The sequence below is a fragment of the Convolutriloba macropyga genome, chromosome 8 (genome assembly GCF_964194025.1).
Source record: "Convolutriloba macropyga chromosome 8, txConMacr16.3, whole genome shotgun sequence".
Taxonomy (NCBI): domain Eukaryota; kingdom Metazoa; phylum Xenacoelomorpha; order Acoela; family Convolutidae; genus Convolutriloba; species Convolutriloba macropyga.
Genome location: NC_134475.1, coordinates 3,414,830 through 3,440,722, shown reverse-complemented (window position 1 = coordinate 3,440,722; position 25,893 = coordinate 3,414,830). Strand labels below are relative to the sequence as shown.

General features: G+C 34.2%; 1 protein-coding gene across 1 annotated transcript in view; it reads right to left on the bottom strand.

The window, feature by feature from the left end:
* LOC142344324 (uncharacterized) overlaps positions 1–25,893 on the bottom strand; it is a 76,728-nt gene that overhangs the window by 49,576 nt on the left and 1,259 nt on the right. The window contains exons 2-11 of the mRNA XM_075395912.1: positions 25,443–25,654; positions 23,592–23,844; positions 17,515–17,667; positions 16,382–16,493; positions 14,161–14,444; positions 10,941–11,079; positions 9,731–10,010; positions 3,344–3,499; positions 2,372–2,549; positions 51–163 (exon numbers count right to left, since the gene is read on the bottom strand). Of these exons, the coding sequence (XP_075252027.1) occupies positions 51–163; positions 2,372–2,549; positions 3,344–3,499; positions 9,731–10,010; positions 10,941–11,079; positions 14,161–14,444; positions 16,382–16,493; positions 17,515–17,667; positions 23,592–23,844; positions 25,443–25,654 (1,880 nt within the window). The remainder of the gene's footprint in view (positions 1–50; positions 164–2,371; positions 2,550–3,343; positions 3,500–9,730; positions 10,011–10,940; positions 11,080–14,160; positions 14,445–16,381; positions 16,494–17,514; positions 17,668–23,591; positions 23,845–25,442; positions 25,655–25,893) is intronic.

The following is a 25,893-nucleotide window of genomic DNA, read 5'->3' as shown; positions in this document are numbered from 1 at the left end:
TATGAAAGTGCAGTTATCGCAGCAGGATTCGATTAGAATATATAGCTTACAGTAGGGTACTCCTTTATGGCCCTTGAGTTGATGAGAGGTGTCGTTTTCTCCTCACAGGTGGCCTCAGACTCTTCGAAGTGGACCTCATATGCCATCTGACAGATTGTCTCCGCTGAAAAAAGTGCATGTTTTGGTAATAAATGTAAACGTTAAATAGAAACTTTTGCAGCAAATAAACTTTGCGTCTACTTTTTTACTCGCAAATCTCGTAACCCTTGAACTCTTTATTTTGTGAAACTCCTCGAATTATAGAAGGAAGAGGTGGAAGATTAGTCTGACAAAATTGAGCAATACACTAAAAACAATTAACGTAAATTTACCTGAAAAAACACCTTAACATACATGAAACGTTAATGTAATTTTGCCTTATCTTAACTTACCTGAAATTTACCTTAAAATTACCTTAAGCGTTAAGCGGAAACCCACTTTAAATTTTGCTTTTAAAAACCTTAATTTTTACCTTAAAAGTTTTTTAATTTTTAAGGTAAAAGTTAAAGTATTCTAAGGTGGCGCCCCCTTAACTTTTAAGGAAAGAGTTTCCCTTCATTATCTTATTTATTTTGAAAAAATATTTTGTGATCCTCATTTTCGATTTCAATGTTGAAACCCGTACAGAACTCAAAGTGTAAATCAGTACTGGGCAATTGTAAAGGTAGGTCTCCCATGTAATAAATTTTGCTCGCTTTCTTGCTTGAAAAATGCTTCTTTCAAGCGTTTATTAACGGCGCAAAAGACCAACTTTCAGCTAGAGATCCGGGGATCATGGGTTCAATCCCCATAAAGAACTTTATTTTTGCACTTGGCCCAAGACTGACCATTGTAAAATCAGACTGAACGCAAGTCTGAAAAGTATAAAAATGATATGAATCGTCTATGATTCAGTAATGATGAGGAATTGCATTTATACTGGCCCAGTACTGAAACGCACTTGGAGTTAGATACGGGAATGTTTAAAAAATTTTAATCAAACAAAAACATTTTTTGTCAAATTTTACACTTGGTTCCAGAATGAAACGATCAAAAGATTTGTTCTAAAATGAAACTTGTTTTAAAACGTATTTTTTCTCTGTTTTTCATTGAAATGCGCATTGTTTGTTGCAGTGTTGATTTATTTATAGCAATCTCTCGCGAAATAGGAAGGATCATTTCAAGTTTAGTCATAAGCACAAGATAAAGCATCACGAGAATAAGATTATTTTTTCTTTCTCATTATTTTTAATTTAAAAAAATGTTTATTTTGGGATTTTTGATTAAATAGCTGTTTTTTAGATTACCAGTTATGAGCGAAAACTACGTTGGAGTGGATTACAAAATAAAGCTTAAGTATTAAAAAATGGCTCACAATCTTCACTTTTTCCAGCGACGCTCTTTTAGGGTACGATTTTTCCGTGGCAATTTTAAAACTTTCCCATTTTTTAAACCTCAGAATAAGTAAAATTTTTTACATATGAATCATAATTAGATTCTTGGATTTCTAGTGTAAGATAATTAAACTAAAAATGGACATTTGACAGAAGAGGCCTGTTTGTCAGATGTACTACCCTATTTTCGAAAAGAAGATATGGATGATAAAAGAGATGAGACTGAGTTTTCCAAAGATAACAAGCGCAGTTAAAATGTGACAAAAAAATTGTGACAGCAGTTCAAACTATCTGTAATACAGAAATTTCTGTAAACAAATAAAAGACGCACGAGGGGCAATGACCGAAAAATGCGATCTATTAAACTTTTTCTATAACACATTAACAAAATACTTCGAAAGGAGCGTTTTGGAAAAAGCAACGGGATCTATTCTCTGACCCCCAAATTAAAAATTTTGAGTCATTAATTTACACTTTTATAGGACTTTTATATTTATTAATTTGGCTGTAAAATAAAAAATATGTTAATTTAGAGTTGAGTAGCTGAATGGTTGAGTTATTTGATAGTTAAGTTATTGGGCACCTTTTGTAATCGTTCTTACGTTCGACCAAACAAAATTCGACTCCTAGTGTTTTTCGACACTAGTTATTAATTGTTTAACCCGGCTTTCGACCTAGTTGAATCAATTATTAACTCGATACGTTAAAAATCAGTTGCTAACTACACACTTTTAAAAACACAGCACTCAAAAGCTTTCACGGTATTCACTCTAACTTTTTTTTATTTTAACTTTTTTTATTTTCTCTTTTTTTAACGGTATTCATTCTAACTTTTTTTGTTTGACATCACAGCCATTTATCAGGTGCCGTTATCACGCGTAAAATTGTTTGATAATCGATTAATCGAGTGGGGGTGCCCCATGAAAGTAGAAGGCGGAGGGGGGATATATCAAACTAACGATAGCATCCTTCAACTTCAGTTGTGATTTCTTCATCTGTTCCTTTAACACATGAAGAATCGAACTCGATGATGACTTGGACATACTCAGGTGAGTGGTACCTCTCCTTCAGGGTCACAACAGCTGTCTTGTCCTCTCCAAGTGCGGGTACTACAGGCATGAATGGCGCTGTTCCGTCCTACACAAATTATTGGTCACTTATAATTTGAATCAACCTAAACTCGGGACAAAATCTCTTAGTGCTCGAGTAGTGCGCACATATTTGGAAAAAATTTTCGAAAATTTAAAAGAAATTGGAAACGTTTTTTAGTCAAGAATGTCTAAAAATAGAAAGGCTGGCCACGCAACTTTAACAAAGTTCTCTCCCCCCCCCGTTGACAGGTTACCGATATTTTTGAAAGTCGCATAAAATAAACGTCGCAGACAACATAAATATAGGAAATAATAATGGCTTGTCTCACTTCTTAAAAAGCCACACTAACCATTATTGAGAGCTTGCATGTCCGCTGAGCGACAATTCTCAAGTCTTATCAGGAAATGCAGTTCGCGAAACCTCTTGCATCAAAAGTATTACCTTAGTAGAGTTTTTGTTTAAATCGATGTGGCAGGAACAAATACTGAAGTCGGTTTTCTAAGTTCAGAAATTTTACAAAGAACCAACATCAATTGTGATTCTTTTTACTAAGCTAAATTTGTTGGCATTTTGCTCCAAAAACTTAAAAAAAAACGGTTCAAAAACCAATTGAAAGCTTTGAAGTGTGCGTCCGGACTGTAGAGGAAAGTTTCTGATTTTCATTCTGATTTAGAGTTAATTCAATGCATTCTGAATTTTGCTCTGATTCAGAGAGCTTTCGATACAAAAACTATTCTGAAAACCTTCTGAATCAGTACTGAAAGTCAATGATACTCTGCAAAATTTCTGAATCATTTCTGATGCTGACTGAATGTTAGATGCGGGGTAACAAAAATTACCTCAATTATTTCGTATCCAGAAACATCAATGACAGAAGCTGGATCGTCCACTAAAGCTTTAGTCAGTGCTTCGGGTTCCTTGAGAAGGTAAACGGTGATGGACGTGACACCCATAGTGCCCGTAACTGTCACCGTAATTTGGTCTGGGAACGTACCCTAAAACACAAAAATAAAATATTAACATAAGTAACTTTGTAAAATAAAAATTTTTTGTTCATTCAACCTTGAAAAATTAACCACTATACTCAATGGTTAAATACTCACATGTCAGCCGATATGAATCAAATCATATATTTTCAAAATTCAAATTATACGGTTGATTCAAATTTATTCTCAGAACTTTCCAAAAAAAAGATTAGAAGATTTTACAGAGATTTCTAAGCGATTCGGGAACTTTCGTCAGTAAAAATCTAACAAAATTATCGAGTAAAGATCAAACTTTGATCTTTCTTGTTAGACATTGTCAAGACATTAAAGCCATTAACTAAGCCCCGGAATTTCGAATATCTTGACAAATAGCTTGATTAACACAAAAATTAGGTTGCAGAAGAACTTTATCACCAACACTTATACCCTATTCGGGACCAGATGGTTATTATTCAGGAATCTGACAGATTCTGACCGAAAGATGGTTATGTTAAAAATTCTGTCAGAAAATGTATATCTAGCAAGAATCTGCCAGAAAATGATAATCTGGAAGAATCTGTCAGAACAAGGTGTTATCTGGCTTAATCTGTTAGAAAAACGAGTTCTCAGCATTGTTGTTTTTTAAACAAAAAGTGTTAATTTACAAAAGTCTAAAAAGTGGACTCAAATTGTCAGCAGTTTTGAATAACTTTGATCAAACCGTTTTTCATTAGCTTAAGCAAATGATTCGCCGATGAATTATTTTCTTCAACAGTTTTTTGTGAAAATAAATATTTAAAGAAATCATTTTAATCGCAAAACTTAGTGTTTTCTTACAAGGAACAAAGAAAACATTTTTATTGAACTGTCGTTATAACAACAGTTGCATAGATCACTGATACAACCACTTGTTAAAACCTCGCATGTATACTGCGAAAAAACAATACAAGGGAAAAATTCTGCCACCACTTTTTTGCCAATGTTTCTATATGCAGACTAGCGAGCAAAAATTAGTCTAATTAACCACATATTGGCGTAAATATGTAAATTGTCATAATCGCAACAAGACTAAAGCATAACCACACTGTTGGCATTTCCCCCGGAGTGGTTGAACAATCCCGAATCATATTTTCCACCACTCTTTAATCGCCACTGGTGCTATATAAAGAGGGGCGAGGAAGGCGCAGCAGGAAAAAGAGTCGATTCGCATGCAATCTGGCGTAATTTGAGACTCCGTTAAAATCGCAACGCGACGAATGAAAAACATTACCTTTCACTTTTTCTTCACTAACCTTTGATTGTTTCTTCTTGGTTTTCGAGCCCTCAGTTTTCGAGGGTTTATTCTTGCTTCTTTTACTTTTTTTCTGGTTCTTCAGTTTTTCAATTTTTAGTTACACAGTAACCAATTTTTTTCCAATCTGTTGAGTTCATTCAAAATTGCTAGTTTGGTTGCAGCATGGAGCAAAAGTCAACCTATCATCAGCTCCATTCCATCCTAATTCAACCATGAAAAAAAGGAGAAGTCAAGAGAAACTCAAAAAAGTTGAAAAAGTTATGAGAAAATCAACAAAAGATCGATAGGACGTCATTTCGGGTGCTTTAGATTAATAATTTTCTAAGCTTTTTTGATTTTTTGTCGGCGCCCAAAATATGTGCGCCGCTTGGAATTTAATTCCCAAGCTCATTAGGACCCTGTGATAGTATGCACCATACTTTTATGCCGTGAATAATTTTTTTTTAAAAAAATTTCATCAGGCAAGAATCTGCCAGAAAAAGATAACCTGTAAGAATCTGTCAGAAGAAGCTGACATCTGGCCTAATTTGTTAGAACAACGAGTTCTCACCATTGTTGTTTTAAAACAAAAAGTGTTAATTTACAAAAATCTACAAATGGGAAAAGTGGACTCAAATTTTTAGCATTTTTTTGAATAAATTTGGTCAAACATTTATTCGTAGCTTAAGCAAATGATTCGCTTATGAATTATCTTCTACAACAATTTTTGTGAAAATAGATAATTAAAGAAATAATTTTAATTGCAAAACTTAGTGTTTTCTCATAAGCAACGATGAAAAGATTTTTATTGAACTGTCGTAAAAACAACAGTTTCATAACTCACTGGTACAATCACTTGTTAGAGCCTCATGTATACTGCAACAAATCGAGACAGCAGTGTAAGTCTGCTTTTCAAACAAAAATTTTTTCCACTATTTTTGCCAACTTTTAATATGAAGAGTAGCGTGCAAAAAGAGTCTAAATAACCACATATTGGCATAAATATTTTAACTGTTATAGTCGCAACAAGAATAAAACATAACATCACTGTTGGTTTTTCCTCCGTAGTGGTTTAAAAATCCCACTTCATCTTTACCACCACTCTTTACTCACCACTGGTGCTATATAATGGGGTGTCAGGAAGGCGCAGTAGAAAAAATAATAGATTCGTATGCAATCTGCCGTAATTTGAGACTCTGTTAAAATCGCAACGCGACAGACCAAAAACATTATCTTTCAATTCTTTATCAACCTTTGATTGTTTTTTCTTTGATTTTTGCAGACCTTGCCCTCAGTTTCCGTGGGTTTTTTCTTGATTCTTTTACTTTTTTTCCTGGTTCTTTAGTGTTTCCTTTTTTAGATACACAGTGCCCATTTTTTTCTCAAATCTGTTGAGTTTATTTAAAATTGCTAGTTTGGATGCATCACGGAACCGCAGTCAGCCTATTGTCAGCTCCATTTCATCCAAATTCAACCAAGAAAAAAGATAGTCAAGAAAAATCAAAAGAAGTGGAAAAAGTTAAGAGAAAATCAACAAAAGAGCAATAGGACCTCATTTCGGGTGCTTTAGATTAATATTTTTTAAGCATTTTGGTTTTCATTTGTTGGTTACCAAAACATGTGCAGCACTTTGAATTCCTGAACTCATTAGGTCCCTGGGACAGTTTGCGCCAGATTTCTTTGCCGTGAATAATATTTCTTCAAAAACTGTTCATCTAGCAAGAATCTGCCAGAAAATGTATTTCTGTAAGAATCTGTCAGATCAAGTTGTTTTATGGCTTAATCTTTTATAAAAACGAATCAGCTAATAGGAACTTTGGACGTTTGTATCTTCCAAAAAGCGATTCTCAGCATCGGTGTTTTTAAATCAAAAAGTTGATTTACAAAAGTCTAATAATGGGAAAAGTGGACTCAAATTTTCAGCATTCATGCATAATTGTGATTAATAATGTTTTGTAGCTTAAGCAAACTATTCAGCGACGAATTATCTTGACTAATTTTTTGTGGAGACAAGAAATTAAAGAAAGCAATTTAATTGAAAAACTTAGTGTTTTCTTAAAAAGAACAAGGGAGAACTTTTATTGAACTGTCGTTGTAATAACAACAGCTGTACAGATTACTGATACAACCACTTGTTAAAACCTCGCATGTATACTGCGAAAACACGACACAATGACGAAATTCTGCTTTTGAATGGACAACTTTTTCCACCACTTTTTTTTGCCAATGTTTCTTTATGAAGAGTAGCGAGCAAAAATTAGTCTAATTAACCACATATTGGCGTAAATATGTAAATTGTCATAATCGTAACAAGACCAAAGCATAACCACACTGTTGGAATTTCCCCGTAGTGGTTCAACAACCCCCTTCATCTTTTCCACCACTTTTTAAACGCCACTGGTGCTATATAAAGAGGGGCGATGAAGGCGCAGCAGAAAAAAATCGATTCGCATGCAATCTGCAGTAATTTGAGACTCAGTTAAAATCGCAACGCGACGGATGAAAAACATTAGCTTTCAATTTTTCATTACCAACCTTTGATTGTTTCTTCTTTGTTTTTTTGCAGACCGCGCCCCCAGTTTTCGCGGGTTTATTCTTGCTTCTTTTACTTTTTCTGGTTCTTTAGTTTTCCATTTTCAGTTACACAGTGCCCAATTTCTTTCCGATCTGTTGAGATTATATAAAATTGCTTGTTTGGATACAGCATGGAGCCGGAGTCAACCTATCATCAGCTCCAATCCATCCAAATTCAACCATGTAAAAATGAAGTCAAAAGAAACCCAAAAAAGTTGAAAAAGTTACGAGAAAATCAACAAAAGATCAAAAGGACCTCATTTCGGGTGCTTTAGATTAATAATTTTCTAAGCTTTTTTGGTTTATTATTGGTGCCTAAAACATGTGCGCAACTTTGAATTTAATTCCCAAGCTTATTAGGGCTCTGGGATAGTTTGCGCCATATTTTTTTGACGTGAATAATTTTTTTTAAAAAAAATTTAATCTGGCAAGAATCTGCCAGAAAAAGATAACCTGGAAGAATCTGATAGAACAAGGTGTTATCTAGCCTAATCTGTTGGAAAAACGAGTTGTCACCATCGTTGTTTTTTAAACAAAAACTTAATTTACAAAAATCTAAAATGGGAAAAGTGGACTCAAATTTTCAGCAATTTTGAATAATTTTGATCAAATATTTTTTTTCGTAGCTGAAGCAAATGATTCGCCGATGAATTATTTTCTTCAACAAAATTGTGTAAAAATAAATAATTAAAGAAATCATTTTCATTGCAAAACTTACTGTTTCTTACAACGACCAAGGAAAACATTTTTATTGAACTGTCGTAATAACAACAGTAGCATAGATTACTGATACAACCACTTGTTAAAACCTAGCATGTATACTGCGAAAACACGATACAATGGCGAAATTCTGCTTTTGAATGGACAACTTTTTCCACCACTTTTTTGCCAATGTTTCTATATGAAGAGAAGCGAGCAAAAATAAGTCTAATTAACTACATATTGGCGTAAATATGTGAATTGTCATAATCGCAACATGACTAAAATACAACCACACTGGGTATTTCCTCCGTAGTTTTTTACAATCCCACTTCATCTTTTCTACCACTCTTAAGTCGCCACTGGTGCTATATTAAGAGGGCTGAGAAGAGAGCAGCAGGAAAAATAAACGATTCGTAAGCGATACTGTAGTTTAAAACACTGTTATAACCGCAACGCCAGGGATAAAAAACATTATCTTTCAAATTTTTCTTTATTATTTTTGATTGCTTCTTCTTTGTTTTTCGCACACAATGCCCTCAGTTTTCGCGGGTTTTTTCTTGCTTCTGTTGCTTTGTTGGTGGTACTTTAATTTTTCCTTTTTTTGGTCACACAGTGCCCAATTTTTTCAAATCTGTTGTGTTTATTCATTAAATCTAGTTTAGATGCAGCAAGAAACCGGATTCAACTTATCGTCAGCTCCAATTCATTCAAATTCAACCAAGAAAAAGGAAAGAAGTCGAGAAAAACCCAAAAGTTTGAAAAAGTTATGAGAAAGTCAACAAAAGAAGATCGATAGGACCTCATTTCGGTTGCTTTAGATTAATAGTTTTTGATGCTTTTTTTGTTTTCTTTTTTTTCGCTGCCCAAAACATATGCGACGTTTTGAATAGGACCCTGGGAAAGTTTGCGCGAGCTGTTTTGCAGTGGGAAATATTTTTTCAAAAATGTTTATTTTGTAAGATTCTGGCAGAAAAACGGTTATTTTGTACGAATCTGGCAGAACAAAATGTTATTCTGTAAGAATTTGGCAAAAAAAGTTATCTTATAGGAATCTGCCAAAAATTTCTGCAAGAAGATGAATCCTCTTGTAAGAATCTTACAGATTCCTCCAAGATGACTATCTGGTCTCTGCTGAGGTAGTTGGTCCCATAAAGTTGCAACGCAAGCAAAAATTTCAAAATTTCGAGGCATGGAGACTCGTTTTTGTTGTATCTGTATGTTTTACATTTGAATTTTGACGTTTGGAATTCTCGCTAGCGTTGCAACCTTATGACCCTTACGATACAATTTTGAAGCTAAAGTCTGTCCCATGAATTTGAAAAAAGAGTTAACGCTCAATCAGTGTCAAAACATAAAGTTGAGCATTGATATGTTCATTTGAATACCGATGTTTTCCCCAAATATCTCTATTTCATATGTTTTGATCAACGTTTTAAATTTGAAACTTGAACTCTGTCAATTAATTTTTGAAACTTTTGATTATTTCAACTTAGAGGGTCATTTTGTAACAAGGGGATTTAAAAAGATATGAATAACTTGCGCATGTTTCGCATTTTATGAAAAAAAAACTTTTAAAAATTTTTTCCTTTTTATTTATCTTCCACCGGGGAATAGGTACATATCAGAAAATCTGACTTGACCAGTAGTTTAAAATTAACTTCTTGCGATGAAAAGCGAAACAAAAATATTTAAACTAAATCGTAGTTACTTACAGGTTTGAAGTCCTGAACAATGTATCTATTCTTCGAACAGACAACTTCTGGGAACTGTCTGCTGTCTGTTATATCTGTCATGTCGGTAGCTGGACACTCGTATGGCTTCTTGCTTGATGACTGAGGACCTGATGAGCTTGGCGCAGTCGAGGACTCACACCCCTCTTCGTCCGATCCATCATTGCAGTCGGGAATTCCGTTGCAGTGTCGGTCCATTGGGTAGCAGAATCCGGTATCATTGCACTTGTACGTGTCGTTGTGGCAGTATTTGCAGTCTAATCTACAAGAAAAAACGATATTAAATCGATTAATTCCGATGAAATCAGTTTAAATGAATCTTTTCAGTTTAATTGACTGATATCGCTTCGTCATATGCACGTGCTTCTTTCTTTATCGTTTTTTAAACTGTCAATTTGCTTTCAAAGATGAGATTCAAGCCAACTTGTAAAGTTTCTTCGAAAAGAACGTTTAGTATTTTTTAAATATTACAGTGTGGTTCCAGAACTGGTGAAAAATTATCCAATTTTTAAGCAGAATTCATAGATCGGAAAAAAAAACAATCCATGTTCAAAAAACTAATATTAATGACAATTGCAAAAATCTCTACTAGCATCTTATAAATGAAGTACTTGCAGGATAAGAACAGATGAAGAAGCGAGGCATGGCCAAACGCGCTAAATGAGCAGCTCTTTAATAGTAAAGTGGGGGTTCATTTCCGTGGGGCTTTATTCCGTGGGGGTTTATTTCCGTGGGGCTTTATTCCGTGGGGGTTTATTCCGTGGGGCTTTATTTCCGTGGGGCTTTATTTCCGTGGGGCTTTATTTCCGTGGGTTTATTTCCTATCTAAAATGAAATAGGTTTTTTTTCCGTGGAGGTTTTTTTCCGCAACCGAATACCAACTTACCCAATGCTCTTTCTTTGATCTTTTCGTTCAATTATCCGATTACCAATTAGCAGTCGCTATTACAAGGATGATTTAAAATATTTATATGGACAACATAATCCCAATTTTGGTTGTGATATAGTTTTATATCAAGTCCCACGGGCCATTAATTATATAGTCGGCTTATCAGTCGTTCTGGTAAACTTAGCAATAGGGTAAATTGGGTAAGTTGGCATTGGGTAAAATGACATTAGGTAAAATGGCATTAGGTAAAATGGAATTGGGTAAATTGTCCTGACACCAATTTAATGATAAGACAATACTTACTCATCGTCACAATAGTCACAATCGCAGATTCTGTCACACTTCTGAGTATCATTGTAGCATGAACAGTGGAACATGGGTTCTGTTGAGGGTTTGCATTGGTGCAATGGGGTGCCAATCGAGGAGTTACCACACGTGCAGGCTAAGCACAGCAAAATTGACATAATAAAATGATTAACTATTTCACGATACAGTGCCCCCCGGTCGTGTTGTCTTTACGGTAACTAGAGGGGGGGGGGGGGTTATTGGGGGATACTATGGGTTTCGTCGCTTTATTTGCGCACTAGTTACTACTAAAAAACCCACCAAAATTGCGTTGTTGAGCTTTCCTGATTAAAAGATTATGGTTATATTCAACATCTTGCACTTAAGAGACATTTGTGGCGTCGCTCGATAGAATTATCAGTCGAGTTTAGAACAATTTGATAGGAGTTCTTTTTTTACAGAGGCATTATCTGGGTTTGGAGTTTTGCGAAAATTTTGATCACTTCTAGAGCCATTTTGCTCAAATTCGGCTAGTTTTGTCATTTCCTGTAAAAAAACTATTCGTCAATACAGTATTGACCTCAATTTTACAGTCAAAAGGGATAGTAAACTATTTTTACAAGAAAATATGAAAAAGGCAAGTTGACAAAAAAATGCATAATTTTTGTTATACTTTTTGTATTCAAAATAACGACCTTTAGTGGTGATCACTGATGCTAAAACAATTTAAGTCCCCCAAAACCTTCAGAAAGTTCAGATAGTTATAATTCTGTCAAAATGTTTATATGCACCTTCAAAAACAGCAATCTCAACAAAGATAATCAGCTTTATATGTCTGCGTTTGCGCAGAACAAAGTGTATAATTTGTATTAAATTTTTTGTTACCATTAAATCATCATTTACAGATACATTAGTAACATTATCGTTTCAAATGTTGTGCCCATTCGCTCTCATCAAAAAACCAACCAATTGGCTGTTTTAAATTTCTAAAATCTACTTAAAAAACGTTGATTTTTGGTCCCTTTGTCAATGCTCAAGATCTAAAAACCATAAGAAACTAAATGTTTGACCGCAACCATTTAGCTTAAATAATCATTCGAAAAGTATGCTTCAGAAACAACATTTTTGTTACAATTTGGTAGAGATGTTCTGTTTCTATTGTTTCTAGCAAATTAAAGCGCGAAATTTAATTTACTCCCGACACATTCTTCAGTCCCTTTAAAACCCATTAACCAATATTAAAAAAAGATTTTATTTTTCAAAAGTTTCTCAATTGTTATAAAAAATAGAGTGATTAAACTATCAAATATGATAATACTATTAACTGAAAACATCTTTTCCATTGACATATTTCACTACCAAAATTTTGCAGAGCTTGATACTCTATGGTACAAAAAAGGTACGTACACCAAAGGAGCTTTTTTGGTTAAAAAATGCCTTAACCATCAATTTATACAAAACTTTGAGCTCAAATAAGTTTTCTAGTAAAGATTAATTACGTTTTTTTGCCTCTTCAACATCTAGTAGATTTTGTCCATAGATTTCATTTAAGTTTATACCGATATCGGAGTCAATTTTCTGAGACTTTGTCTTCCAGATTTCTCAAAAGAATGATCTTTCTCATAATTGAAATATATGTTTTCGTATCTGTTTTCGTAATTGAACTGTTTTCGTCTTTGTATTTTTTTCAAAATTTCAATTTTACCTCAAACCATTAGCTTGCTTGAACATCTAACAAAAAGTTTCCACCCATCTGAGTGTATCGTACCACGAAATGTAATTGAGTTCTCGAATTAGATGTGCTTTTTGTCAAAAAGCTTTTCTCATGTCTTCGAAGAGCTCGCAGGATACTCCTTGAACCTGTTACTTTTTGGAACCTTTTTGTTACCTTAATTTTAAGCAGCGTTGTTTTTCTTCTTCGTCCATGGAATTCGTACATTTGGAAAAACTACAGCTCGCAGGAAGAGCTCGCAGGATACTCTTTGAACCTGTTACTTTTTGGAACCTTTTTGTTACCTTATTTTTAAGCAGCGTTGTTTTTGTTCTTCGTCCATGGAATTCGTACATTTGGAAAAACTACAGCTCGCAGGAAGAGCTCGCAGGATACTCTTTGAACCTGTTACTTTTTGGAACCTTTTTGTTACCTTAATTTTAAGCAGCGTTGTTTTTGTTCTTCGTCCATGGAATTCGTAAATTTGGAAAAACTACAGCTCGCAGGAAGAGCTCGCAGGATACTCTTTGAACCTGTTACTTTTTGGAACCTTTTTGTTACCTTAATTTTAAGCAGCGTTGTTTTTGTTCTTCGTCCATGGAATTCGTACATTTGGAAAAACTACAGCTCGCAGGAAGAGCTCGCAGGATACTCTTTGAACCTGTTACTTTTTGGAACCTTTTTGTTACCTTAATTTTAAGCAGCGTTGTTTTTGTTCTTCGTCCATGGAATTCGTACATTTGGAAAAACTACAGCTCGCAGGAAGAGCTCGCAGGATACTCTTTGAACCTGTTACTTTTTGGAACCTTTTTGTTACCTTAATTTTAAGCAGCGTTGTTTTTGTTCTTCGTCCATGGAATTCGTACATTTGGAAAAACTACAGCTCGCAGGAAGAGCTCGCAGGATACTCTTTGAACCTGTTACTTTTTGGAACCTTTTTGTTACCTTAATTTTAAGCAGCGTTGTTTTTGTTCTTCGTCCATGGAATTCGTACATTTGGAAAAACTACAGCTCGCAGGAAGAGCTCGCAGGATACTCTTTGAACCTGTTACTTTTTGGAACCTTTTTGTTACCTTAATTTTAAGCAGCGTTGTTTTTGTTCTTCGTCCATGGAATTCGTACATTTGGAAAAACTACAGCCTGGCGAACAGCAAAAGAACAGCGGATTGCCCATCCTTTCTGTTTAAGAGAAAACGATAAAGAAAACACGTCTAAAACTTCATAATTTGACGTTTTTTTCACGCTTTAGAACAAATAAAACGTTTTGAGCAATCCAACACTTAAAAAGCGCGAGTTTTGTTGTAGTAGCTTTTTGTTATTATAGTGTAATTTAACGTAATTTCTGAGAAGAGAATGCAACATGTTCCAAATAATATTTAGGTACTTTCGCTAGCAACTCAAACTTTAATGGTTGTTCTTTTTTTCATAATGAACATGGTAACTTTTACAGAAAACTTTTTTTAGGTAACGTAGTTTTTTAATATGGGAAAATCTTAGGTTGTTCGAAAGAGAAGACTTGAAACTTACTGCAGCCCAATTCATCACTCATGTCAGTGCACTGAACACGTTGATTGCATCGCTGGTCGGTTGGAATACAAGTGGAATTGTTGTCACACAAGAATCCATCGCAAACTGTAACTCCACAATCATTCTCATCGCAACAGTACTCCATATCGTCACAGGTCCCGTTACATCTCGCTGTCTCGTCCATACACATGCTCTTTCCGTTCACACATTGGAACTCGCCTACGTCACACTTGATTTCGCAGTCGGTCATGTTTGTGCATCTCAGAGCGCCACCGTAACATTGGCTGAAAATTAACCTCAAATTAATTCGTAAATAACATTATATTAACCAACTGAAATGCAGCTCAACGAAAGAACTCTTTCCCTTTTATCAGAATCTTGCAAGAAAAACATTTTTCTGTCAGAATCTTGCAAGATAACCATTTTTCTGCCAGACTTCGGAAGATAACCACCCAGTTTCGACTAAGGTAACAAACAAATATATCAAATTCGCGTACGGAAAAACCGACCATTTACGTTTTTTTAAAAAACGAAAATATTAAAGCTTTCTTACGTTATAAAACCAAACCTTTCCGACGTATGAAACTGAAAGATACAGACAACACGGAAGATTTCCGAAGTTTTCAGAAGTTTTGTTACAATCAGAACAGAGCATAACATAAATTTCCTAAAAAAATTATGGTCGTTCTTGTTCGGCATTGTGGAGTAGGGTTATATTTCACTAAGAGAACAAACGACAACTTAGAAATTCCACAACGACGATTTGTGAAATCTCAGACCCAATAATTTAGCTTTAAGGATTATTGCAAAAGTCGTTTGTTATATAATTAAATGACAATGAAGATTAATTCATGTTTAATATATTTTTCTAATCAAATTGAAACATCTTGTTGAAGTACTTGCTATTAAAACATCAAAATATGTGCGGGCTTGGACGATTTTTGCATGCGATTCCAAAAATCGATATATTTTCATAAAAAGTAACAAGATCATGACAAAAGGTTTAAAAAAGTTCCAAGTGATCAAGCTATTGATAAGACATGGCACGTTTCGTCAATAGATTGAATATCTTGCATGACTTTGCAAGTTGTATCAAGTTTTGAATCATGAGATAGCAATAACTAATCACGATAATGTTTGTAACCATTATCATAGTAGTTAACATGATAAATTAGCATCCTAATATTATTGGACATTTAAAAGTATTGGATAATATTATTGTAGGGATACAAAAACAACAAATGTTTGCAAATTCAGCTTAGTTGATGACTGTTTTGACGATGTTAAATTTTGATTGGTTTAAGAAGACTTGTAAATTTATACAGCATGCATTTAATATTTTGAAATTTTATTAAGTAGATTCTACTCACTCCCGTTCAGTTGGTTTCTTGATTACTCGAAAAAAAAACTTGTAGCAGAAAAAGAGCGTTTTTACCGGACCGGTGCTCGGAATAGAACTTAGCAAAAACCGCAATTGAGAGCCTTTATTAGAAAGGAAATTGCGCCAATAACTCAGTCCCCACATACTATATTACTTAGCAACAGCACCTTTAAAGCCTCCTCGAGAAGATAGGAAACAGGTGACTACACTGGTTACGTGCAAGAGAGCCGACGTTATAAAGAGTCGACGTTAGAAAGTGCCAAAAACTGACTTGATTTTGAAAAGAGCCGAAAGCAAAAAGTTGCCTTTAATTACCCTAAAGTGTTAGTTGATTACTAAGAAAAAATCATTGGGTTGATTGGTCTCATGTTTGGTTGTGATAGTTTTTTATCAAGTCCCATAAGCCGCTGAGGCATGGCCATGGCCCGCGATAATTTCAAGATAATTATTAGCTAATTCGCTTTCAGTTTATTATACTAGAAAGTATTAAAATTTCATTTTTCAAATAATCGGTTATTATTGGTCAAGAATTTGGTAGTCTCATTTCACAGGGCAATTTAACTGGCTGCAAAATTGATCTTAACTTATCGACTAATGATTTCAATAAATTTTTGGCTCTCTTTCAATCGGCTCTTTTCACTTCTTCGACTTATAAGTCACCGACTGGACTAGAAGGCGAGTTATCAAAATTGCTTTTGACACTCGTTTTAAATGTTTTCACTCTGTGGCCGTCGGCCTCGATTCAATCCATTAATATTGCGATAGGTTGAAAAGCAGTAGTATAATAATAATATAGCGACTGTAATATTATCAATTGTAGGTTGCGATAATTTTTGATACCAGTAGTTGCAGAAGTGAGACACCCCCTCTCCACTGGCAATGTATCGGTTCTGTGCATCATTCCAGGGCACCTCGCATGAACATTCACTTTGAAGCACACACCTTCTGATTGCTAAAATCAACAAACAATAACTCCATTAAAAACAAACAATAAGGTTGTTGTTAATGTTATTTTGGAAACTGCTGGACAGAATTGAGCTCGGCTTGTTGTCTTTCCGGAATCCTGGTTCGAGAAATTTAACAGGTCACCTGCTCGCTTTATTTTGAGAAAAAATATTAATCACAGAGATATCATTAGGGTTATTATGATTGAAATAAACCATGTAATGAGTGACTATCGCACCCAAATTTTTGCCGCTTTCAAGCTCATGAAAAGGATTAAAGGAGGGAAAATTGAGAAGAAATGACCATGTTGAAACAGCGCGGAGCGTGAGTCTGGGGGGGGGGGGGGGGGGTAATGTAAAAATTAAAGTCAGGAAAACTGCTGCTAAATTTTTTTGCACACTAAGTAAAGTTAAGATAATTTTAAATAAATTTAGATTAGTCAAAGTAAAAACTGTTGTTGTGCGGGCTAAATTTTTTTAAAAAATCAAAGTAAAAACTCTGACTTAAGGGTTGTCTGACTTAAGTAATTTCCACGTAAACAAAGGTATATTTAAGCAAACTTCAGGTAATGCACCGTAAACTAAATATTTTTCGGGTATTTTTCCTCAATTTTTAGTGCGTGTCGGGACCAAGGAAGTTGATTTAATTCACTGTATGTCATAAATATATAGGGGTGCTAGGACAATAGATCGAAAGCGAAAATTGGGACAATAGATCGAAAATTAAATTGTTTAAGCTGCGTTTCGGCCAATCAGATTTGAGCGCTCATTTATTATACAGAATATAACAAGTTCTGTTGTGCTATTTTGTTCGGTTGTGATAGATTCATATCAAGTCCCACGGGCCGCTAAGGCATGGCTATGGCACGCGAGGCATGGCCATAAAGTGGTAAGTATATTGCAGCTCGCAGATAATGCTCAATTTTAACCAACTTGAATAGAGATTGATTTTCGATTTATTGTCCCAACTTTTCTGTTTTCGATCTGTTGTCCTTTCGATCTATTGTCCGGTCACCATATATAGGATACCTTCATCGAAAATGTATCCTGCTCTGCAGAAACATCCTTCAATGCACCCATCGGTAGAGTTGTCGAAGGGAGGATTAGGGTGCTGACAGGTGGGTTTGTGCACTGGACCACAAGCTTTGTACTCCCTGCTGTCTGGGTCATCGCACATCAGGGCTGAAAAGTCACCAATGCTATAACCGTGTTTACTTCGTGTGATCACGTGATTAGTTCTTAATTTAATTATCAGCACTTTGTGATCTAGGTTGCGATAAAAGATCTGGTACAAAAATTATGATGGCTCACGTCATGGTCATCGAGTTTATGGCAAGCAACTCGATAAGATTTTTCTCTTTTAGTAATGAGCATAGCTGGCAGACTGCCATAAAATAGCCAAAATAGCTTAGTAGACCTGCAGTTTCATTTTACCAATGAAAAGTAACCCCCAAAAAATGATCTATTAGGTTTCGTTTTCAGAAACTGGAGACAGATAAATTTCAATCATATTGAGGCATCCTCATATGACTTTAAAATCTTAAATTCAAGTTATTAAAGTCAATTTGAGATTCAGGAAAGTCATTTTTACTGAGCGAGGTAAATTTAAAAAACATAGCAGGACAACTCTTGACGTACTATTCAAAGAAATTTCATTGACTAAAAAAAACTAGACCTAGATGGACCATGAGTGAATTGGGAAAACCATTTCCAAAAAAAATCAGATCAAAAAATTAAAAAAAAACCAAAAATCAATGTCAAAATTCCGCATGTGAACAAAAAACCACTAACGAGAAAGGAAAATTTGGTTCAAACAAAAACCTAGGCATAGAATGAACTATGAATGGATTGTGGAAAACCATTTAGAAAAAAAATCCGATGCAAAAAATAAAAAAAACAGTAAAAATCCAAGTGAAATTGCCGCATGTGAACAAAAAACCACTAGCGAGAAAGCCAATTTTTGTTCAAACACCGTTTTCTCACTCTACTTTAAAAGTAGAGTGAAAAAATGCACGCCGTAAAACCACTCGCTTTTTCACTCCACTTCCTGTTTTGGCGTGACAAAAATCACTACTCCAATTTGACTTCAAAAATCATGAAAATGTGTGAACAGATCCTTAAAAAAAAGCTTCCCAATACAATTCAATTTCTTTGAATTGTAACAATCTGAACCAATAAGAGTGACCACCAATTGAAAAACATAATGCCATTTAAAATTACAGCGCTCAAGAGAACTGCCACTAAAAAGACTACAAGAACGAAAAACAGCAAAAGACAAAAGTTTCACGGATGAAACCCAATATCTAAATTTAAAAGCATCTAGTAACAACGTCAAAATGCAATCAGATAGAACCCTAACCACACAAATTTACTTGTTCCTAACTATACAGCAGGTGGAGATTTTTCTTAATGAGACTAGGTAATAAGTCGACAAGGAGAAGAAATAGGAGGCGAAATTCAAAAATCAATCAACCTTTTTTCAACCAAATAATTTCAAAGAGCTTAAAAATAATTAGCTTACAAAAAAATAAATCTCGATAAACGTAGGAAAAAGTCATGATTAAACCAATGGGCCCTGTCTTTGGTTCGACTCAGGAAACTATGGAAACGGGCTAAAGATACAGAAAAACTCAAAAAATTACAAACAATTTCCGAAAACTTAAATTATTAAGCCATTAAAATCATTAGCTAATATCTGAATCATATGTATTTATATTTCAATTTTTTTAATACTCATTCAGTTAAATATTTTATTGAAAAAATAAATAAGTTCATTTGAGCCACATTTGAATATCATTGGAATTTGTTACTACCCGAACGTGCTAAAAGAAGAGAAAAAATATGACACAAATATACCACACAAAAAATTTTTATGAATAGCATATTGTCCAACAAACAAAACATCAGTTACAACATAATATCAGTAGATATATTAACTTTTGAAATACAAGGAATTGGATGGGATCTCTCAATGATGAAAAGTTACAAGATGACGAAAAGAACAACAAAAATTAAAAAAATTGAAAAATCATTGAGGATGTATAATATCAAAAAAATTATGACGATTCGCTATAAACTGACTGCTTCGGGTACCATCATTCATTCAATAACTAATTACAAGCTTATGATGCCGGTCAGCATTTTACGGCTACATAAAGAAAAAAAACACGCAAAAGACAAAAGTTTCACGGATGAAACCCAATATCTAAATTTAAAAGCATCTAGTAACAACGTCAAAATGCAATCAGATAGAACCCTAACTACACAAATTTACTTGCTCCTAACTATACAGCAGGTGGAGATTTTTCTTAATGAGACTAGGTAATAAGTCGACAAGGAGAAGAAATAGGAGGCGAAATTCAAAAATCAATCAACCTTTTTTCAACCAAATAATTTCAAAGAGCTTAAAAATAATTAGCTTACAAAAAAATAAATCGCGATAAACGTAGGAAAAAGTCATGATTAAACCAATGGGCCCTGTCTTTGGTTCGACTCAGGAAACTATGGAAACGGGCTAAAGATACAGAAAAACTCAAAAAATTACAAACAATTTGCGAAAACTTAAATTATTAAGCCATTAAAATCATTAGCTAATATCTGAATCATATTTATTTATATTTCAATTTTTTTAATACTCATTCAGTAAAATTTTTTATTGAAAAAAATAAATAAGTTCATTTGAGCCACATTTGAATATCATTGGAATTTGTTACTACCCGAACGTGCTAAAAGAAGAGAAAAAATATGACACAAATATACCACACAAAAAATTTTTATGAATAGCATATTATCCAACAAACAAAACATCAGTTACGACATAATATCAGTAGATATATTAATTTTTGAAATACAAGGAATTGGATGGGATCTCTCAATGATGAAAAGTTACAAGATGACGAAAAGAACAACAAAAACTAAAAAAATTGAAAAATCATTGAGGATGTATAATATCAAAAAAATTATGACAATTCGCTATAAACTGACTGCTTCGAGTACCATCATTCATTCAATAACTAATTACAAGCTTATGATGCCGGTCAGCATTTTACGGCTACATAAAGAAAAAAACACGCAAAACAGCAAATTCAAAAAAGTGTCGAGCTAAAAGCTATTGAAATACGAAAGCCATTCAGTAGAAACTTTTCTATTTTCAATTAATTTTTTAATATCCACGAAATTTTTCTTTTTAACAATGTGACTTCAAAAATCTGACACTAAATTTGAACAAATACATTAAAACCACGAATTGTTTGAGAAAACCCGTAGTATCAACGCCATTAAAATCAATATATTTCACCAGAAGCAATTAAAAACGCTAAATTATGCCTCGATGGGATGAAAAGGATGTTTGTCATTCATAAGTCATCAATAAGACATTACATCAAAACGCTGACAAAAAACAACAACAAATACAGGCAAAATCCAAAAATTCAGTAGAAAAGTAAAGCCTAAATTAAACCATAAGCTTTTCTCTGAAAACAATATATATGATCCATTGAACCTCTTCTTTATGCCAATTGGAACTATCATTAACAGGATAATGTGATAAGATTTCAAAAGGAAACAAAATTACGAAAAAAAAATATCCAAAAAATTTATAAAAAAATTATAAAAACTCGAGTATCGAAGTCATAAAACCAAAAGTTAAAAGATGAGTTTTGGTTGAAGTAAAAAAGAAAATGATCTTGTAATTACTGAGACTGAACTACAGTTCACGAAAATAAGTTTACGATTGGTTGATGTTCAAGAAAATTTTCGAAATATTTTTAAAGTCCTGACAGACATTAAAATCAATAGCTTTCAACGGAAGTCAATAAATCAGCTCAATTATGCCTCGATGGAAAAAACAGGGATGTCAAAAATTGTTGTCAAGCATAGTTATTCAATAGGACATCACAATAAGTTTTTTGACTAAGAAAACAATAAATAGAGACAAAAACCAAAAATTCAGTTAAAAAGTGCCAGAAGAAAATGTCGAAGCCATTTAAACCATACGTTTTTCTCTGAAAACTTGTTTCAAGATCCATTGAACGTGTTCATTAAGCCAATGGGAGCTATCAATATAACGATAAAGTAATAATATTTCAAAAGGAAGCAATAAAAAATATCCAAAAATTTTGAAATCTTTTTTGAGATATTGTGGCTTTGAAGTCAGATGACCAATCGTTGAAAGATAAAACTGCTAACCAGATTGATTTTTGTTGCAGTAAGAGGGAAAGGGTTCCTGTAATTATTGAGACTTACCTACAGTTCACGAAAATAAGTTTACGATTCGTTAATGTTAAAAAAAATTCCGAAAATTCGTTTTCAAAGTCTTAATAGCCGTTAGCTGTCTATTTAAAGCAGTAGACAGGTTCACTTAATGCTCATTTCGAAACCTATTGTACTTATAGCTAATAAGTCTTGGCCATCAGACACCAATTTTGTAAAACCTAAAAAAATCAAATTTCGATTAAAGTTAAGAAAACTCTCCAATCTAAAAAAACATGAGCGATTCCTTGAAAACGAATTTTTTGTTCATTGGGCTTCACTTGACTGTAAATGAGGTTTGCCATTAACGGAACCTGGATATGAAAAGTGTCTAGTCTCTAGGTGACCTACTAAACAAGAAAAAATTTGAAACGTTTTCTAAAAAAGGAGCTCTCAATTAGAATTCGTTTTTTTTTTTATAATAAACTTCCCTATGAGACGAGAACTATTCTTTTTATCTTCTGTCCTCTATTAGCAACACAAAATTGATTCATTTTGCGGCGTGAAATGTAATTTTGCACAACTTTTTTTAAAAAAATCTTAATTTTAGCGAAAATCCCTCTAAAAGTGAACAAAATCATGCCAAATATCACGTGTTCACACAAAATTTTAAAACCTCGATAGCTCCCAGGAGAAAAAAGAAATTCAAAAAAATCTTTTTAATTTCTAATTCTACGCTGGACGACCTTTTTAATGATACCACTAACATTTCACTACGATGAATATATCGATCGGCCAAAATTGTCTGAACAAAAAAACCCATTTGAGTATATAGTTCCCCCCCCCCCCACAAGTGAGGTCGGAACAAAAAATTCACGAAACATGGAAAAACCATATATTCATCACCAATAAAAACTGACAAACTAAGAAACTTGAGAGGCTACTTATTTCAATTCGTGAATCCAGAAAATCCCAAACGCTCCAAAGATATTGAAAGAAATTGAAATAAACAAAGGTCAGATAAGAATCACATAATCTTGAACTACTGAATTGAGTTCAATTTTTTAGGCTTCAAACGGAAAAGACGAAAGAAAATAAGTAAACAAAACATTTTTAATCTAAGCATCTCAAGAGATTCTCTAGGTTATTTGTCGAGAAAAAATTTGCGGTGAAAAGAATGAAATCTGATGCAGATACGACGTCTAATAAAAAATATAAAAAACTAAAAGAACTGAAAGACCTATTGGCACAACAAAGCTATGGGTGAAGTTTTCCGAGCGTTAATCTTTGTTGATTTCGAATAATTATTTTCAAAATATTACTCCAACTGTACTATATCTCATACAAACAAAACAAACTTCTGAAAAAATGTGGACTTCGGAAAAAATGATAAACTAATAACGGTAGAGCAATTGAAACTCCACATAACGGATTGAGTTTGTTCATTTAGTCTCAGCAATTCGCGACAATTGTTGAGCTATCTTTTTTTTTTCAGGAGAAATCGGAGAGAATTAAAATCACACTCAAACATAAAAATCATTTGCCAAACATAGTAAAAAAACAACAGTTGCAAGAAATGTGAAAAACAGAAGAACCGCCTTTCACAATACGAAATTATGTCTCTTCAAAAGCTTCAACGTGTCCCTTCTTATACACTAGTGAGCTACAAGGCTCTAAGAGAACTTACTGCCCTCAAAGCACTACCTGTTTTTGCCCCTTTTTGAGGACGAAAAGTCAAATATTCAGATGTTAAAACCGATCAAAGGAAAAAGGGTATTAAAAAAATTGCACTTAAAAACAGCTGATAGAATACCGGAAACAACTGGAAGAGTGTTAGCATAGCTATGTGTGTATGTGCATGGGGGGCGGTGGGGGGGGGGGGGGGTAAGCGGGTAGTGAAATGTAAAGTTATTTACGGCAAGTTTCCATATCCCTCCATTTGTAGATGGTCTTTGTGAGCAACTGGCACTGCATTACAAACTCCTCCATCTGTTTGCAGAGACATTCACAGTCCCCTCCCCTGTCACAGCCGCAGCTCTCTTCAATACAGCCCTGTTTCAGGCTAGACCACATGTCGCTGTCCATTCGGTTCTTGCACTCTCCGAACATTCCATTTTCCATAAAACCTGCACACATTGTCTGCGCCCACAGACTTCTTGTAGGGTTCTCCTGGAAAAATCATGCTGGTTGTGTGCCAGTCTAAGGAAGTGCAAACTTTTGTGAACATGGCCTGTTTTGGATCCGAAATGGTACCTTGTAACTTAAAAATCTACCTAGCTACATCAATAGACTGTTAACTTGGGTGATAAAAAACAAATCATTAGCTGAAATGTCATAATTTATCTTTATAAGTCCTAAAAAGTTGCAACGCAAATGAACGTTTGAACATTTTTAGACTATTTAATAAACATTAAATTGCTAATAGCTGAATGTTTTAAAATTGAACTTTGGTAAGTTCTTCAGCGTCAAGTTCTTCTTCTACTTGACATTACGTTTGCACGTAGCATCACATTTGCATACTGATTACAACACAAGAACTTGTATTTTGTTCAAACATGTAAAATAATTGTATAACCGAGGGGTTAAAGTTTGCATGTCTTCAGAATAATCAAATTTATTGAAATAATAAAAATTATACACAATTCTATTAATGATCTTCTGGGTATTGATTGATGTTACTCATTAAAGTGTTCGTCCCTGTATATAAACATAAGAACCGAGTGATCCTAAATCTCTGTCTATTGGTATATTTTCATGCTGACATTGCAACAACTCTGTTTAACTTCTTTTGAAAGTAATTTTTCTTCTCTCTTACATTGAAGGGTAACTTATTCCACTTTTGTTTGCTATTCAAAAGCAAAAATTTGTTTACTCTGTTTAGTAGACCTTGGCGTTCAGACTATCAGCTGTTTTGTACGTTTGTTCTGCTAAAATTATAAACGGTTTGTACATTTTTTAAAAAATTTGATGTATCCCACTGACTCAAGTCTGCATCAGACTAAACTTCGAAAGAATTAATTCTTCTGCCAGGACAAGGGACTTGAGAAGAATATAACGGCAATGATTATACTTACGACGCGTGTGAGACGCTTTTTTGCCCCCGTTAATGTGTCGGTTTATACGCTGTATATTCTTTGCCGAAAACGATTGCAAGAAAACTTCAATGAATTACAGATCAGGGAAGACTAAAGATTTGGAAAGATTCAGCCTTATATCCAAGGGTATATGACCTCCTACCAGATATAGTGAGCGAATAACAGCCGTCATTTCTCGAAAACTACATTTATATGTACTTCAAATCCTAGTTTTTTGGTCAAGTTCTATACCTAAATAACGACAGATCTCTGAAAATTTTAGAAGATATTGCCGCTAAAAGTAACTCTTGGTTCTAATTCATTCTTTGTTGACAAAAGAACTCTGTTTTATCAGCATTCAAACTCGATTGATTTTTTGTCAAGTAGAAGACAATCTAAATTGGCACATGGACAATATGCGGTTTATTTCTTATACAGTATTTCACATCAAGTTTAACTTTTTGCGACAGAATCTATAGAAAATAAACCACAATTGTCCACACGAAACAATTTATTTCCTTAATTCTTGCAATATAATCATTTTGCAGGTGAGGAGTGACGGTTACTTTATGCAGAAAAAAACTTCGAATATAAGCTGCAATTGCAAAATCATAAAAAACTAATTTCATTCGGGTTATGCTTAAAAGCTTTTTTAGACATTTGTAGTTTGAGGTAAAAAAAAGCAAAACTTACTGTGCAAGTAAAAGCATGGTAGTTGTACTCGGCGTGAACACAGTCGGCACCTAGACTGTACTTCTTGATCATTTCCTGTCCAGGTTCGTCACCAGTCGGGAGGTCGTCAGTTTGATCACCGTTGAAGTCACCGCACAGTCCTTTGAACTTGAAAGTGCCTCCGCCATTCGTGTCTTGCAGAGATCTCACCACTTTGATCATCACTCGAGTTCCTGAAACAGACACAATTTAGAAAAATAATATCATCAGGATATAGTCTTTTGGAATCCCACATCGACATTTGTGCCAACTTTCCATTTCCAAGAATTGTGACTATAAAAGGTGCATAAATTGTCCTCTGATCTATTCGGCCCCCTCCAGTATTTTGTATGACCCCCCCCCCCCCCCACGCACACACACACACACTTACAAATTATATGTTGTTATATAGCACGTTACTATGAAAAAAAAT